The 17177-nt window shown below is 42.3% G+C and overlaps 1 protein-coding gene across 1 annotated transcript in view; it reads right to left on the reverse strand.

Annotated features, from left to right (window-relative positions):
- Positions 1-17177, reverse strand: part of LOC126188671 (A disintegrin and metalloproteinase with thrombospondin motifs adt-2-like) — a 204890-nt gene that overhangs the window by 96652 nt on the left and 91061 nt on the right. Inside the window, exon 8 of the mRNA XM_049930276.1 lies at positions 14741-14790. Within this exon, the coding sequence (XP_049786233.1) occupies positions 14741-14790 (50 nt within the window). The remainder of the gene's footprint in view (positions 1-14740; positions 14791-17177) is intronic.

The following is a 17177-nucleotide window of genomic DNA, read 5'->3' on the forward strand; positions in this document are numbered from 1 at the left end:
AAATGCAATTTTAAATGCAGACAGTGAGTTTGATCGTATCATTGATAAACAGGCACAGTGCACTCTGAGTGTATAAACGGAAAGCCCATGCCGTACGGTAAGGACCGACGGCAGGCAGCTGGATACGTGGGCAGGATTTTAGTGGCGTGAATTGGCCCGACCTGTTTCACAACGTCCGTCCTCCATTCCACTCCCTCGCTTCGATCGAGCGTCGAGTGCGTTCGTACTCCTGCTGCACCGTTATTGAAGCACAGTAACTATAGCGGCAAGAGCTTCTGGATGTCAACAGCTTTCTGTCGATGAAGTTATCAGTGTGACACGTGGATTAGTTTTCCTTACATTGGCACCTGACCTGCAGAATAGTTTTCTTTCTAAGCCATCTCAAAATAGGCGCGTTATCCATGTTTACTTCAAATGGATATAGTGAAACGTCTTGAAGTCAGTAAACTGTGCGCTTTTTACAGTCTATTGCCAACTGAAGTTCGTACTATTTGGCAAAATTCCATAATTTGACTACGCCCTCATTTGCATCAGTTAAAAAATTGACAGTTTAATTCAAATATCGCATTACATGTCTTCAAATTCACCCACTGCACCACAGATGAAAGCCTCAAGATAGTGCACAGTATGAACGTTCAAATAACCAATAGGAATGCAGCTAGGTAACGTCCTCGACAAATCGATGGCGAATAGTTTACGCGGTTACACTCTTCATGTCAGAGTAGCAAATAAACCAGTCCTCAGTTATTGGTCCGACATATTTTAATCTCGATTTTCCCTTAAATTTTACCCCATACTGCTCCCTCTAATACTGGGGAGTGTTGTACCTGGAGAATAGTGTACCTAGAAATACAAGAGGTTTCTTTGTGTTTCTGTGCACTGACTTAGATTAGAATCACATGAAGAATGCTCAGTAGAAAACGCCATAAACAATTTCCGATATTTTTCAACTGTATGTTTTTTGTGAGACATGTGGTTGTGTTCTGTGCGTTTGTAAAACATAGGAGTTCTACTTATCTAAGCGCTGTATAATACAGGGTGAGTCGAAAAGGACTTTACAAGTTTGGAATGATACAGAAATTTATTGAGATAACATACAGAATCGATAGATGTGTTATTTTGTAGCGAACAATGTTAACACATAAAAGTGCCAAGTGTCTTTTTGGTTCGATGTGATGCGGCAAACATTCCACCGGTAACCAATTTCTTCTCACATTAGGGGTTGCACCAAATCGGGTGTAACTTTTGCAACGGCAGCGTAGATTCGATTTTTAAGGTCGACTAGACTGTTTCGTAAGGGAGCTGCTGGCACTCCTGGTAGCAGAATGGGGCACTGAATGCACTACGTGAATGAAACTTGAGGTTGTTTGCTACAGAAAGACACGTCTACTGATTCTGTAAGTTACCTCATTAAATTTCTATATCATTCCAAAATTGTAGAGTCTTTTTTAACTCACCCTGTATATGAAATTTGTTTCGAAAATTTTGTTAATTCTCCAGTTACAGAGTTTTATGGTAAGTAAATTCTGTCTCCTTCTTCTTCTTCTTCCGTCATGCATCAGGCTTTTCCTCAGCCTGTTGCAGCTACACCTGGTCCTTCCATCGTTTTTCATGTCTTCCAATGCATCTTTTACCTTGCGGAGTATATCGCCAAAAATGTAATGGTAATCTTGATTTGTCCCTCCTAGGGGACACCGCCTTAACGGGGCGTGGGAGTTTACGTACTTCGATGAAGTCAAGGGCTATATCGACGGTAGCGTTGCTACCAGCAGGGCCACCCAAATCGGACAGGCCTTGACAGAGGAGCCAGACGAAGTGTGTCCCACAACATTGGGCAGGGAGGGCTCTAGAGGCGTAGAGAAGCCTGCTTTCTTAGGGGAGTAAATACTTACAAGAAAATCAGGCACGGTGGAAGGCCTTGAAGTGGCAGCCCCACTATTCAACTATTAACTGCGCAGCCTCCTTAAGGCGGCCAGGCGAAATAAAATGTTACTGGCAAGCTACATAGGGAAAGACGGACGGAAAACCATACGACGACCCGGAAAAAGAAAAAGGTTAAAGTAAATTATGTATATTTTTAAAATTGGTTAATAGCATGTGGTCTGTCAAACCATACTTCATCGCTCGTGCACCATCTTGTACCTTGAAACGGAAGGTCTCCTACCATGGAACCCGTGATATTTGCAAATGAACTGAATCTTTAATGTCTTAACAATTTTACTTTGTCTCGAAGTTGGAAATTTGTGATTGTTGCAAACAGCTTCTGTTTCAAATTGCTTTAACCTGTAACTGGTTTCTCATAATACTTTTTTAAAATCTGATTTCACTTCCTGATTATTGTTGTGTGGTAGAGTCTATTAAATGCGGTATTGACAAGATTTCCTCGATTGCACCATTTTTAAATCCGAATATACTTGACCATGTAGTAGCACCACAATACGCAGAAATAAAACACCATCCAAAGCAGTGTGTGGAAACCAGTGACCCTATACAATGCTGAAAAAGATGCCATTTTGTCGAAAACTAACATTCTGAGTTCGGGGCTGTGTTCAAAATACAGGTTGGCTCTTACAGAGAAGACTACAGCATACAGAAACTTTTTACAATGCTATTTATTTATTTAAATAACCGGTTTAGGACCGAAAGGTTCACCTCCAGACAGCTAGTTCACGTTACGATACATTTTACATTAGCTTTCACGTTTTGTTTTCCCAAATGATGGAATTTCCTTGGGGTGGTGGTGTCCAGCATACAAAACAAGATGTGAAACAAGGCCTTTTTAATTGTAATTGTGCCTCACAACGATTTTAGGGGATGTGAACAAATTATTCAAGTGGACCAAAACATGTAAAATGTATCGTATCGTGAACTAGCCGTCTGAAGATGAAACTTTCGGTTCTAAACCGGTAACGGAGCTATTTAATAAATAAATAGCATTGTAAAACGTGGCTGGTTGCTGTTGTCTTCTCTGTAAGAGTCAACCTGTATTTCTCTGCCTCGTGATGGCTGGATGTTGTGTGCTGTCCTTAGGTTAGTTAGGTTTAAGTAGTTCTAAGTTCTAGGGGACTGATGACCATAAATGTTAAGTCCCATAGTGCTCAGAGCCATTTGAACCATTTTTGAGTCAACCTGTATTATGCTGGAAAAGATACTAGCGGTGATTTCTGGTATCCAACGTGATTCCTTCTTATTACGCCGGCCGGAGTGGCCGAGCGGTTCTAGGCGCTACAGTTTGTAACCGCGCGATCGCAACGGTCGCAGGTTCGAATCCTGCCTCGGGCATGGATGTGTGTGCTGTCCTTAGGTTAGTTAGGTTTAAGCAGTTCTAAGTTCTAGGGGACTGATGACCTCAGATGTTAAGTCCCATAGTGCTCAGAGCCATTTGAACCAATCTTATTACGCCATACAATGGCAATATTCGGTTTATGAAGTAACGCAACGTAAGCTCACTAGACAAAACATTAGATGTAATTTTAAATGAGCAAGAAAGAAAATCATTGCACCAAAAGCTTTCAAATAGGTATGGCTATTAGCCGCGCGTGCCGTATGCCGCAGTGAATATACCGAAATTAAACTGAGTGGAATACAAGTTATTAATTTATTGAATATGCATTTTTACTTACAAATTTTCACATTAAATGTTGAAAGTATCCCCCCTGTTGTTGAATACACATTTCAATTCGTCTAATCATGTTTCCAAACACAAGCTGTAACATTTCTTCTGTAACAGAAGCAGTTGTAGTGGATATTGCAGTTGCTTTCGCTGCACCCCAGAAGAAAAAGTCAGGTGGTGTTAGGTCGGTCGATGATGGAGGCCGAAGTCCCTGTGAAATTATGCGATCACCAAAAACATCAACAATCAGTGATATTGAAACGCGTGCTGTATGCGCGGTTTCACCATTTTGTTGAAAATAACAGTTCAGTATTCCACTTAACACCACTTAACACAAGTTGTCCTATGAATGGGTACGGAATATCCACTTGAAGGAAAGTAACCCAGGCAGGCGAACAATCTAACGGCATGCGTGGCTAACAATCATACGGCATTGCGGGCTATCAATCATACGGCACTGGGGAGAGACTATTTGAGCACCCTATATAATCACTTCATGTATACTTCATCATACGGTGTAAAGTTAATGTTAACGTAACATGACATCGTTCAATCATGTTCCTATTTGTTACAACCTGAATTACACAATCATCGTCTCATCATTCAAAATCATAAGGATTAGTCAAATGTGAACTAGACTGATGGAAAAAAGAAAGTAGACTGTTTATTATTTCAAAAGTAAGCGCAGTAACTGTTAATACATTTATCCTACTTTGAGACAAGATCGTCAACGTCTTCATAGAAAAATGTTTGCTGTTGCCTACGGAACCATGAAAGCAGCCAGGCGTGCACTTCGTCCGAACCACATCGATGGCCACGAATGTCTTTCTTCAGGGCACCGAAAGTATGGAAATCGCATGGGGAGACATGGACACGGCATGGCGGATGTGTAACGGCTTCCCAGCGAGACCTCTGCTGCGTAGTCGAAACAACCGTGGTGATATGTGCGTGGGCAGTATCCTGCAGCAGAATGATGCCGTCTGTCAACATTCTTTGGTGTTCGGACTTGATGACGCGCTTCATTTTTTGCAAAGGTCCACGTACCGCTGTCCCTTAACAGTGGGTCCCTGTTCCGGAAGACAATGAGCAGCATCCCTTTTTCGTCATGAGTTTCCCGGAATCGGCGAGCATAGCTTTGGATTTTTTTATTTTTTATTTATTTATTTTTTTTTTTTTTTTTGATAGTGAATCCATGTGGTTCCATTGTTTGCGCTGACGCTTGCTCTCCGGCTCAAAATGATGACAGCGTGATTCCTCTCGCACAACAATGCGGGACGGGAAACCGTCTTCACCGGAATACCGTTCCAGGAGCTGAAGTGATGTCGCCATTTTGTTTAACTTCTGCTCTTGTTTTACAGATAGGCTTTGTGTAACCAACTGCATACAGATTTTGCGAAACTCAGATGATCTGTGATGATGGAAATGCAATCCGAAAACAAAGTAGGTTACAGTACACTTGTTCGCCCACTGCTTGAATATTGCTCACCGGTGTGGGATCCGTACCAGATAGGGTTGATAGAAGAGAGAGAGAAGATCCAACGGAGAGCAGCGCGCTTCGTTACAGGATCATTAAGTAATCGCGAGAGCGTTACGAACATGACAGGTAAACTTCAGTGGAAGACTCTGCAAGAGAGACGCTCAGTAGCTCGGTACGGGCTTTTGTTGAAGTTTCGAGAACATACCTTCACCGAGAAGTCAAGCAGTATATTGCTCCCTCCGACGTACATCTCGCGAAGAGACCACGAGGATAAAATCAAAGAGATTAGAGCACACACAAAGGCATACCGACAATCGTTCTTTCCACGAACAATACGGGACTGGAATAGAAGGGAGAACCGATAGAGGTACTCAAAGTACCATCCGCCACACACCGTCAGGTGGTTTGCGGAGTATGGATGTAGATGTAGATATAGATTGCTTGAGCGGTATTGGAACTGACGCCGAACAAGAGCCGAATGTCTTCCACCGTCCGTTGCCGGTCATTTCTGACAGCAACACCGACTGCAGCAATAACAGAAGGTGTAATGGGACCACGAGCCTTTCCTGGCTGACTGCTGTCTTTCAGTGACACCTGACCTTCTCGAAATCGTTTACACGGTGCCAACACATGCGCACGTGTCATACTGTATTCACCATATATATCATACACTCGGGCATGAATTTCATTTCCTAACACTCTTTCCGCAGACAAAAACCGCACTACACTTCACTGTTCCTCTCTCCCGACGTCCATAGGGATGTCGGACGTACACAAGACTCGCTGACCTCACATTGAGCACCTCTTAAAAAGCAAATGACTCAGCGGTGAACGTTAGCGCTGTTCCATTCTGGTTCCCAATAGAGGGCATTTCTATACACACATTCTGTAACCTCCCCACTATATTTGTTTCGGTATGAAATGTAGCCCAACTTTACCTCCCACTATATAAAAATCTACGTATTACCAAAACTATGTCCCCACAAACCATTGCTCATCAGTGTGGGATCCCTACCAGATCGGGTTGACGGAGGAGATAGAGAAGATCCAAAGAAGAGCGGCGCGTTTCGTCACAGGGTTATTTGGTAACCGTGATAGTGCTACGGAGATGTTTAACAAACTCAAGTGGCAGACTCTGCAAGAGAGGCGCTGTGCATCGCGGTGTAGCTTGCTCGTCAGGTTTCGAGAGGGTGCGTTTCTGGATGAGGTATCGAATATATTGCTTCCCCCTACTTATACCTCCCGAGGAGATCACGAATGTAAAATTAGAGAGATTAGAGCGCGCACGGAGGCTTTCAGACAGTCGTTCTTCCCGCGAACCATACGCGACTGGAACAGGAAAGGGAGGTAATGACAGTGGCACGTAAAGTGCCCTCCGCCACACACCGTTGGGTGGCTTGCGGAATATAAATGTAGATGTAGATGTAGATGTATCCAACTTAAACTCGTGTAGTAATCTTTGACTATACAGAACCTAATCTGACCTGAAGTGTAGCTGATCTGAATCCAACTTGTCTCATATTAAAGGCGCAACTGAAGTAAAACATTTATATGACCCTAATAAAAAATTCTACTTACCTCACGTCTTGACAACATTGATGCAGATTTCTCAAAAACAACAGCAAATAGAAAGCTGGCAGCGGCTAAGCTAAATTTCAATTTTTAAATAAAATTTCCATACTGCACTCAAACTGACGTGACAAAGTGTTATGATAAACAGTGGGATGGGAGAGTAACTATTCCTTTGAAATGATATTCCAAGACAACGATTTTAGGACGAAGTATATATTCAAAAAGACAGAGTGAAACTTGCCTGATCTTCACATATAACATAGTCCGAACAATACTATATTTCACAAAGTGGGCAATGATCGAAAGAGGGTACAATGGTAACAGAGAATTTCTATAAAAATCAAACAGCTTAATCAATTAATATGTTAATGCCTGACTCAGGGAAGTGGGGTGTACAAGTTGACTAGCTGACAATAATCATTCTGACAAACTACGAGGGTTATTCGGAAAGTGAGGAACAATCGGTCACGAAATGGAAAATACATTGCAAATCTGAGGAAGCTTTGCACAGATGTGATGGGCACTGTTTAGTACGCCCATCGATCGCATCATGTCGCTTTTTTCAGTTCTGAGCTCACAGTGAGAACGTAAAGACGGCTAGAAATTAGTGTCTCCCGCCAAGTATGAGGGCCTGGCGAAAGATTTCGCCTGAAGCTATCCAATCCAGATAACAAAACTGTCATGCGGTTCGTTCTACATAAACGGCCACACTCTGCAAATGGTTCAAATGGCTCTGAGCACTATGGGACTTAACATCTGAGATCATCAGTCCCCTAGAACTTAGAACTACTTAAACCTAACTAAATTAAGGACATCACACACATCCATGCCCGAGGCAGGATTCGAACCTGCGACCGTAGCGGTCGCGCCGTTCCAGACTGAAGCGCCTAGAACCGCTCGGCCACCCCAGTCGGCGCCGCATTCTGCAGGGGTAATGAAGATGCTCCTGTTGCGTTTCTGATGGGAAGTGTTTGCTCACCCAAAATACAGCCCGTAATTGGCTACCCCTGAGGTTCATCTCTGCTCAAATCAACCGCTGGCTGTGAAGACAGTATTTTGACACAGACAACGAGCTGCAGTCCAGAGTAGAAAATTGTCGAAACGCACTGGCGGCTGTCTTCCATAACGAGGGAATTGAAAAGTTGGTACAACGCTACGACAGATGTCTAAGTCTGAGCGGCGACTGTTTAGAGAAGTATCTGGAAGATGTAGCTAACCGTTGCAAATAAAACAGTTTTGATTTTCACTGCGGTTTCCATTTCGCGACCTATCGTTCCTCACTTTCCGAATAGCCCTCGTAACTGCACTGTGCTGCAGTCTTACCTGGAGCTTCTTCTCTTCAGGAAATAATAACATTATTAAAAATTTATATTCTTTTCGCCTTCTAATATGTACATCTTATTCATCTTTGCTATTCTTTACAATCAGTCTTTCTTCACCTAACAGATACAATCACAAGTCAACACAGCACTGCAAAATACGTCCTCCACCTACCACATTTCAACTAAGAAAAAATGGCTCTGAGCACTATGGGACTTAACTTCTAAGGTCATCAGTCCCCTAGAACTTAGAACTACTTAAACCTAACTAACCTAAGGACATCACACACATCCATGCCCGAGGCAGGATTCGAACCTGCGACTGTAGCGCCTTTAACCGCTTGGCCACCACGGCCGGCTTTCAACTAAGAATGTATCAGATTGTGCAGAGGCAAAGATTGTGCCTCAGCAAGACGGAAGATTGGTTAACAGTAACGTAACTTGCTTTCTCTCTGACGTGTACATCGGTAACATACAAACACCAAAATGATATGACCGCCTTACAATCTTCCTTGCGCTACTGACGGTCGCGCCATGCTCGTTATATAGGCCTAGTCTGTCTAGTTTCAATTTGGCTGCCCCCTTATAATTATCAGCAGATATCTACAGTATGGAGTGATACTTCGTTACACGTGGCAGAAAGCTGACTTCTGTAACGATAAACCTGTGGACCATTTCACACCGCTTGTTCTAACTTATGTACCTGTGAGTAGTGTTTACCTCAGCTAACCCTTGTATTTGATACATTCTGCTATTATACGTAACAGTTACAGTCTAGCAGGAAAGCCGCCGCTTATAAGCCTCTGCAACCCGTTATCACGAGCGTAAGACAAACATCCCAAACAGAAACTGTTTCTTGTGACAGACAGCGCGTTGTTTCTACAAACAAATGAGCAGCTTCGTGAGAGAGCTGATGCGGGAGATGAAAGAAAAAAGTTCCGTGCATCAGCAGACGTTTTTCGTTGTGGCATGAGGCTCAGCCATGCTAATGCACTTGTGTTTTTCGTCCCCTCACAACAAATATGGTTGCTTATTTTTAAGGGCTGGAAATAGAAACGGTGTTACGCCGAAGATAGGTGCCGTCTTTACTCCTTCTCTCAGCGACAGTCTAGAAGGAATTCGATATGTTTTGTTGGTTTTGGTGACAGTCACTGCGATGGAAATTTCTATTTCTTCTCAATGAAATAATTTAGGCGAGGAGCGAAGAGCAGGCTTATTTTCTACAGCTCAGTAAATTATCTTTTGTGGCTGGTTCAAATTACGTTCCGTACACATGTCTTATCAACTGAGATATCCGAATATGCTCCACGATTAGGCTCAAAGCTTCCACTTCCCACTGACTGTTTCCTGTTAATGATAATATTATGATAATGTTCTGAGCTAAAGTATACTGTCTAGGTCACTCACGCTATTATTTGTCTTGTAGTATTAGTAGTTTCATCAAAATCCATCAACCCAATGGCAGCGGACTAACAGATTACTATACGCGTGTTCTTGTGCTTCGCCGCAAAGCAAAAACGGGGAAACTCTATTGCAACTTCACCGAAAACGATACACAGAAAAGCTTCAAGCAGTGAAAGAAACGAATGCAGCATAGCGCATAAACAACTCGTTCGTTAGCATGGAGTGGATCGACTTCCCTGAAAATTGTCACACTGTAAAGACACAGTTGAAGTTCGAAGAAAGTCCGGAAATAATAAGCATCGTCAGACAGTTCTCTATTGGTATTGCCATCCTATTCCTTATTATCATGAGGCAGTAAACACCTAACACTTCGCCGGCCGCGGTGGCCGTGCGGTTCTAGGCGCTGCAGTCCGGAACCGCGGAACTGCTACGGTCGCAGGTTCGAATCCTGCCTCGGGCATGGATGTGTGTGATGTCCTTAGATTTGTTAGGTTTAAGTAGTTCTAAGTTCTAGGGGACTGATGACCTTAGATGTTAAGTCCCATAGTGCTCAGAGCCATTTGAACCATTTCAACCACCTAACACTTCACATATCTCCATGAAAATTGAAAGAAAGATTAGACTTTGGGTCTCATCGAGGTCGAACTTATTATAGAACTAGCTTAGTGCCCGCTGCTTTGCTAGCGTACACTGGATGGTCTGCACATATTTTTTGTTTTTTGTTTTTCTTTAATCGAATTTTTATGTTATTCACATATTGCAACACCTTCTAAGCGTTTCACGCTAATTAAGGCCATATAAGCATGTTTTTTTTTTTTCAAATTTACTCTTGACTTTTGACCAAAATACTATTCTGTTAATCATGCCTTTTGCGTTCTTGTGGTGATAATTCCACGAAACTTTCATCCCCTAACACATATTTCTTTATTTCTAACAGTAAAATACCAGCTTTCATTAATTAAGCTTTAAAATTTGTTTAATATAACGAAATATTTTCTTAAAAATTTTCATCCTAATTTTACCCTCTTAAGTGTAGAATTTCCAAAACCGTGAAACACGTAGTTTTCTGTATTTAAAAGTGAAGCCAAACACCAATTTTCGTAGATATAGCCATAAAAAATGCTTTAGCTATTCTTTAATAATGATTTATTTTCAAAAACTTTCATTGACTATATTACCCCTTTAGTGGGTGAATTTCCAAAAATGCTGAAACACGTTTCTTATTAATTTCTGACTGAGTGACCAAATAGCAAATTTAGTTCTTCTAGTTCCAGAACTGCCTTACTAGCGACATATTTTCAAACAGGTTTTGGCCCCCATTACACCCCCTTAGAAGTGGAATTTCGAGCAATTACTTCTTAAACAATGCCTATAGTATAAGATACACACCCTCTCCAAATTTCAAGTTTGTATCTATAGTGGTTCGGGCTGGACGATGATAAGTCAGTGAATAAGTGTGGACCCATTTCACACCCTTATGGGTTGAAATTCCAAAAACAGTGATACACGTGTTTTTTCATTTGTAACGAAGAGGCCAAATACGAATTTTCCTAGATTTAGATTTAAAAATACTTTCATAATGAAATATTTACATAAAACATTTCATCCCCTATTTCACCCCATGGGAGTTGGATTCCCAAAAAACTTATTTCTTTATTTGTAACTGAGAAGTCAGATACCAATTTTCATAGATGTAGCTTTAAAAATACCTCAGTAGTTCTTTAATAATGATTTATTTTCAAAAAATATTTCACCCACTCTTTAACCCCCATGGATGTTAAGTTTGCGAAAAGCTGAAATAAGTATCTTTATCTCTGACCGAGTTATCAAATACCAATTTTCGTAGGACTAGCCTCAAAACTGCCTTAGTAGCGACGTATTTTCAAAAATACTTCATCCCCTATTTCAACCCTTAGGGATGGAATTTCGAAAATTCTACATCTACATCTACATCTACATCTACATCTACAGCCATACTCCGCAAGCCACCTGACGGTGTGTGGCGGAGGGTATCCTGAGTACCTCTATCGGTTCTCCCTTCTATTCCAGTCTCGTATTGTTCGTGGAAAGAAGGACTGTCTGTATACTTCTGTGTGGGCTCTAATCTCTCTGATTTTATCCTCATGGTCTCTTCGCGAGATATACGTAGGAGGGAGCAATATACTCCTTTCTTAAGCAACACCTACAGTATAAGATCAACACCCTCTCCAAATTGCAAGTTTTTGTCGTTAGGGGTTTGGTCTGTGCAATCAGTCAACGTATTCTCTTTGTATGTACATGGATATATCAACGTGAGTTGAAGAAAAGGAAAAGAACATCTCTTTATTCGTCGGAAGTTATTTAGGGAAAGCATGATAAAACAAAAGCTGGGTGGCTCGACGGAGACACGATGCCTTCATAGTGATCAGTGCTGTCAGCATATACTTTTTCCCTGAAGCTCGGACCTAGGGTCCAGATTTTGCGTATCAGTAAGTTATACGGTGTAAGGTCTGGTGAAAAGCACACCGCACAAAAAATTTGTCACTCAAACGAGACGTCACGCTGATACCGTGTAACATCACCTGTACCGTAGACAATGGTATCCATTAGGAGAGGAAGAGAGTCTACAAGCTCTTTCACATATACCATATCCAGCTGATGCCACTTACTGATGACTAGATACCGTAGAGATAGCAGATTGGCAGGATATTGATTGCTACATTTACACGCTCTCCCAAATAGTCCCAACCTATTCTGTGGGATGAAAGTCGGTTGATTTCGAGGACAAGTCGAGGTGTAACAGGGTCTCTTTGTCAAACCAGGAACCTATGCATGCAGCACCGTGAATACATCTGTTGTCACCATGGAAAACGGGAATGTCCACAGCATACTCATCAGCGAGAATGTTAAATTAAATACCCTAGTTCGTTTTCATGGTAAGCTGAATGAGTGGCTCGTTCTACAAAAAGCAGCCCCAAAACATCACAAAACAACCTCTGCCCTGAACTACGCCTTTCACATCGCAAGTTAAACTTCCGATTGAGCCGTCGATGCGCTCGGTGCCTTGCACCATCTGAGATTAGGCTAAATCGTGACTCGTATGTCGACACTATAGGCTTCCAGTCAACTTCTGCGCAGGTTTATGAGTTGTGGGTTCACTGAAGAGATGCATCTTTATGTGATGCTGTGAGCAATGGCCTTTTGTGAGATACCCGAGTCCACTGAAGGCAGTCGCTCTGCAATGTTCTTCCAAAAACCGGTTGTGATAGATTTGCATTCACTGGCAGCACAAGTCTTGTAGCGTTTTAAGTCAACTGTCTTTGACAACGCGTGACTCTTGTCTCTGTTCCTGTCCTTTTAGAGCCAGAACTCTTACGCCGTGGTACGTGCATGTGAGTGGTACACCATTCCTTATAGCCACGTTGAATGTCTGTGTTGATACACCGTGAAACGGGCAACTACATTCACACCTTAGTCATGAGCACACAGACGACAGCTTCGTTCTCCCATCATATACACATCTCTTACGTCAGCGATGGAGTGTCACATGACCGCCTGGTACATCCACGGTATCTACAGCGCTCCTAAAAGTACTAGTGTGTGATTTTATTAAAGGGATGACTAATATCTGGTCCGGTGAGTTTACAGTCACATTAAATAAAATACAGGGTTTCCGGGTTAAACATATAGTAATGTAAAACATAATAACAGCAAAAGTAACTGAGATACTTATTGATGGTATGTTTCTACAAGTATGATAACTCAACTTTTTTTTTTTTTTTTACTCCTCGATATGCTCACCATTAGAGGCGCGACAGGCATCTAATTTTCATTTCACTTCTCTCCAAGTGTTTCCCAGTATTGCAGGCGTAATATTTGCTACAGCTGCACCAATGCGATAGCGCAGATCTGGTAGATCACGAATCTGTGTTCGGTACGCTTGATTTTTCTAAACCTCCACAGAAAAATATCAAGTAGCGTAATGTCTAGACTTCTGCGGGGTCAAGCAATCGCTGGACTACCTCTGCCAATCCAGAAATCTGGAAACTCATAATCCAGTAAATCCCTCACAATGTTCGCAAAATGTCTTTCATGGAAGAAATCGTGTCGTGTCGAACGAGGTAACTGTAACTGCCTACTTATTTGTCGAATTTATTTACATGAGTTCCGTTGGAACGACGTACAGGTTATTTCATCCGTAACCTCTAGAACTGCGTGCTTGGCGTGGTGGCCCGACGTCGAAAGAAAATTCCCAGTTTCCCGAAGCTGCTTGTCCCATTTCTTGACGATTACGTAAGAGGGAACATCGTCAGGTGGGCGCAGTCCATACTCAGGCCGAAAACGACGTTGTACCAGTTGTAACAGACTTTAGCTCCTCGAAATAAAGCACACAGAATACCTTCTGCTGTGCAGGCCACATGGCTATTGGCCCGCATTAACACAAGCAAAGCAGTTAGTGCATCGCACATGGTACCGATTGCCGCATGCAAACACAGAAAACATTTCAAGTTACCATACTTGTGGAAGCAAATCACCAATAAATATCTCAGTTACGTCTCAAATTGTTCAACTGGATGTTACTATATGTTTAACCCGAACACCCTCGAGAACTAAATATTTACTGTCGTAATTACGAAATGCTCTTTCGTGCTGGAAATCTCCTCAGTTTTTTTATAAACATGTACATAATTCTCAAGATAATCTACAGAAACATTTAATGGTTCTTCAGTATGATCGACTGTATCATTTGTAGTAAATACAGTGTGGTGTCACCGCCAGACACCACACTTGCTAGGTGGTAGCCTTTAAATCGGCCGCGGTCCGTTAGTATACGTCGGACCCGCGTGTCGCCACTATCAGTGATTGCAGACCGAGCGCCGCCACACGGCAGGTCTAGAGAGGCTTCCTAGCACTCGCCCCAGTGGTACAACCGACTTTGCTAGCGATGGTTCACTGACAAAATACGCTCTCATTTGCCGAGACGATAGCTAGCATAGCCTTCAGCAACGTCATTTGCTACGACCTAGCAAGGCGCCATTACCAGTTACTATTGATATTGTAAATAATGTACAGTCAAGAGCGACGTTCACCATTTACGGATTAAAGTGAAGTATTCCAACAGCTACGTCCTTTTTTGCTAAAGTCTAATTTCCTTGTCCTGTTCCAGACCTCACGCCAGCCTGCGTGAGCTAAAACGCGTGCCTTTCGGCTTCCTCTAATATTACGGTGTTAGCTCTCCTGCCAACCCACAACATACAGAACACGGAACCATCCTAAATAATAACGATAAATTTAATTTAACGAAGCGCTACGTCAAAAGTAATTGACTGATTATGTGTGCCGAGGCACTAAAACGTGCGCGGCGTTTGTACTCACCCATTGTAACACCGCTTTTGCGTCCATTCTCGTATGCGAAGAAGTCCAGCCTGAAACAGGAAAGACGCAACGATTTCAAAACAGCAGTAAATGCAGCGGTAATACGGAAGCTTCACACATTCTAGGAAAAATAAATACTATAAGTAGAATTTGGCTTACAGTTAGCACTTTACGCGGGGATGCTGGGAGCGGAGAAATACGCTGACTCCGAACGATGTGTCAAGTTACATTACGCGTAAGGTAAAGTACAAACTTTCTCTTCAGTTGCCTAGAGAAATCTTTCCTTTTTGGAATCTTCACCTCTTGTCAGTCTAATCTCGCGTGAGGAATTCTTCTGTAATCTTTATTACTAAACCGTTATCCGGCAAAAGTCGACCAATAGAAGATTGCCTACCTAACGGCTTCCTTGGGGATCATTTTCTCTATTTAGCGTGTTTACTGACCGAATTTAAAAATTTAAAACGCTACCATCATCTACTCATTAATCTCGTGTTAAAAGTTTAGCACAGTAAAACAAGTGTTAGAATCAGAAGCTGTGTTTGTACCGAGACAGCGTAACTAACGGTGCGCAAATACCCGAAGTTCATTCCTCCATTGTTTGAGAATGAGAGCGCTTAACGTCTTCCAACCAACTTTACGCATAATTTCTCGCTCGAATTGTTCACAATATGAAGAAAGGAAAAAAGTTTATCGCTTACTACATTTTCCTATAAGTTTCGCTCTGATCTTCGCAGCAAAATTGCTTCACACGCATGACGTTTAAATTTATTACTTCTTTATTACCGACTCTACTCACAACACAGTTTTCAGACAGTATTCACATATGCCAGTGAATGTACCTGCTACGTTATATTATTTTATGACACATAATTCAGGAAATATGATGTCATAAACATTTAGATGCGTGAATAACTAGCTTCTACTTAAAATGGCATGCAGCAAAGATTCAGCATCACACATGACGGTTTAATTTATTACTTCTTTCCTATGAACTGTTTTCGCAACACACTTTACAGAGAGTATCTATATACATCAGTGAATCTACGTGCAAAAGTATATCATTGTGCGACCCATAGTACAGGAGATATGATGTCATAAAAATTGAACTGCGTGGAAAAATAGGTTTCGCTTAAAATGGAGCACAAATTACCCAGTTTATGTCGTTCATCAATATCAGGTAGAAGTGATAGAAGAGATAGAGAAGGTCCATCGAAGAGCGGCCCTTTTCGTCACGGGATAGTTTAGTCGGGGCTAGAGCGTTACGAAGATGGTCATCAAACTCCATCGGAACTCGTTACAAGAGAGGTGTTGTACATCACGGAGAGGTTTTCTACTGAAATCCCGAGAGAGCACTTTCCAGAAAGAGTCAGACGACGTATTGCATCCTCCCAAATATATCTCGCGCAACGAGAAAATTCGAGAAATTAGAGCCAATACAGAGAATCACCGACAATCCTCTTCCCACGCGTCATTCCCGAATGGAACAGGATAGGAGGGATTAGTTTGTGGTACGAGAAGTAACCGCCGCCGCACGACATTAGGTGGCTTGTGGAGTAGTATGTAGATGCAAATGTAGATGTATTCATCCAATGTCTCATAATGAGAACACTTACTGATTCCCAACAAACTTAAAACATAGTTTCAAACCTTTACGGAACACTTTCTCACTTATATGCTTAAAGGCAAGTATGTAACACATTAACTCATTGTAATCAGACGTTTGAAGCCATTATATACAGCGTGGCTTTTTCTACCGTGTGATCGATTGATCGATGAGAGGATACGGAACAAAAAAGGTGTAATGAACTTATGTCAGCAAATGTACAGTTTCCATGCTAGAGACCATTTATTCAGTCATTCACTGTTACAGAGACTGCGGTCTAATGCGCCCTGTACCATGCAGCCACAGTTGCAGTATGTGTTGAAAATGGTTTCCATGTGACTCAACGCATGTGTGCACGCGTTGTAGCACGTTCCGTCTCACACGTACACATCGTCCAGGCTGCATCCGAAGAGTGTCAAAGTTAGCATGAGTACGCTGCTCCCCTGTCTCCTTATCTAGACTGAGCTCTGCAAAATAATACTTTTGAAATTGATCCATAACCAGAAATCGCTCGAGTTGAGATCAGATGAATAAGCAGACCATGCAACAGCATTCCCTCGTCCGACCCATCGACAAGGGAAGAGATGTTCCCGACATTAACGGTTATGTGGGCTGGAGTACCGTCACATAGACGCCACATAACCCTTCGAATCATCAATGGCACTTCTTGCAGCAGGGCAGGCAAAGTCACCTGCAAGAAAGGCCGGCAGTTCCGGCTTGTTAGGCGACATGGAAGGAAGACTGGTCCCAAAATACGATCGCCAACTATCCTGACCCATGCATTCTGGCTGCACCGATGCTCATGATTCGCTGTCAGCATACGAGGTGCATTCA

Source organism: Schistocerca cancellata, chromosome 5, assembly GCF_023864275.1.
Source record: "Schistocerca cancellata isolate TAMUIC-IGC-003103 chromosome 5, iqSchCanc2.1, whole genome shotgun sequence".
NCBI classification, from domain to species: domain Eukaryota; kingdom Metazoa; phylum Arthropoda; class Insecta; order Orthoptera; family Acrididae; genus Schistocerca; species Schistocerca cancellata.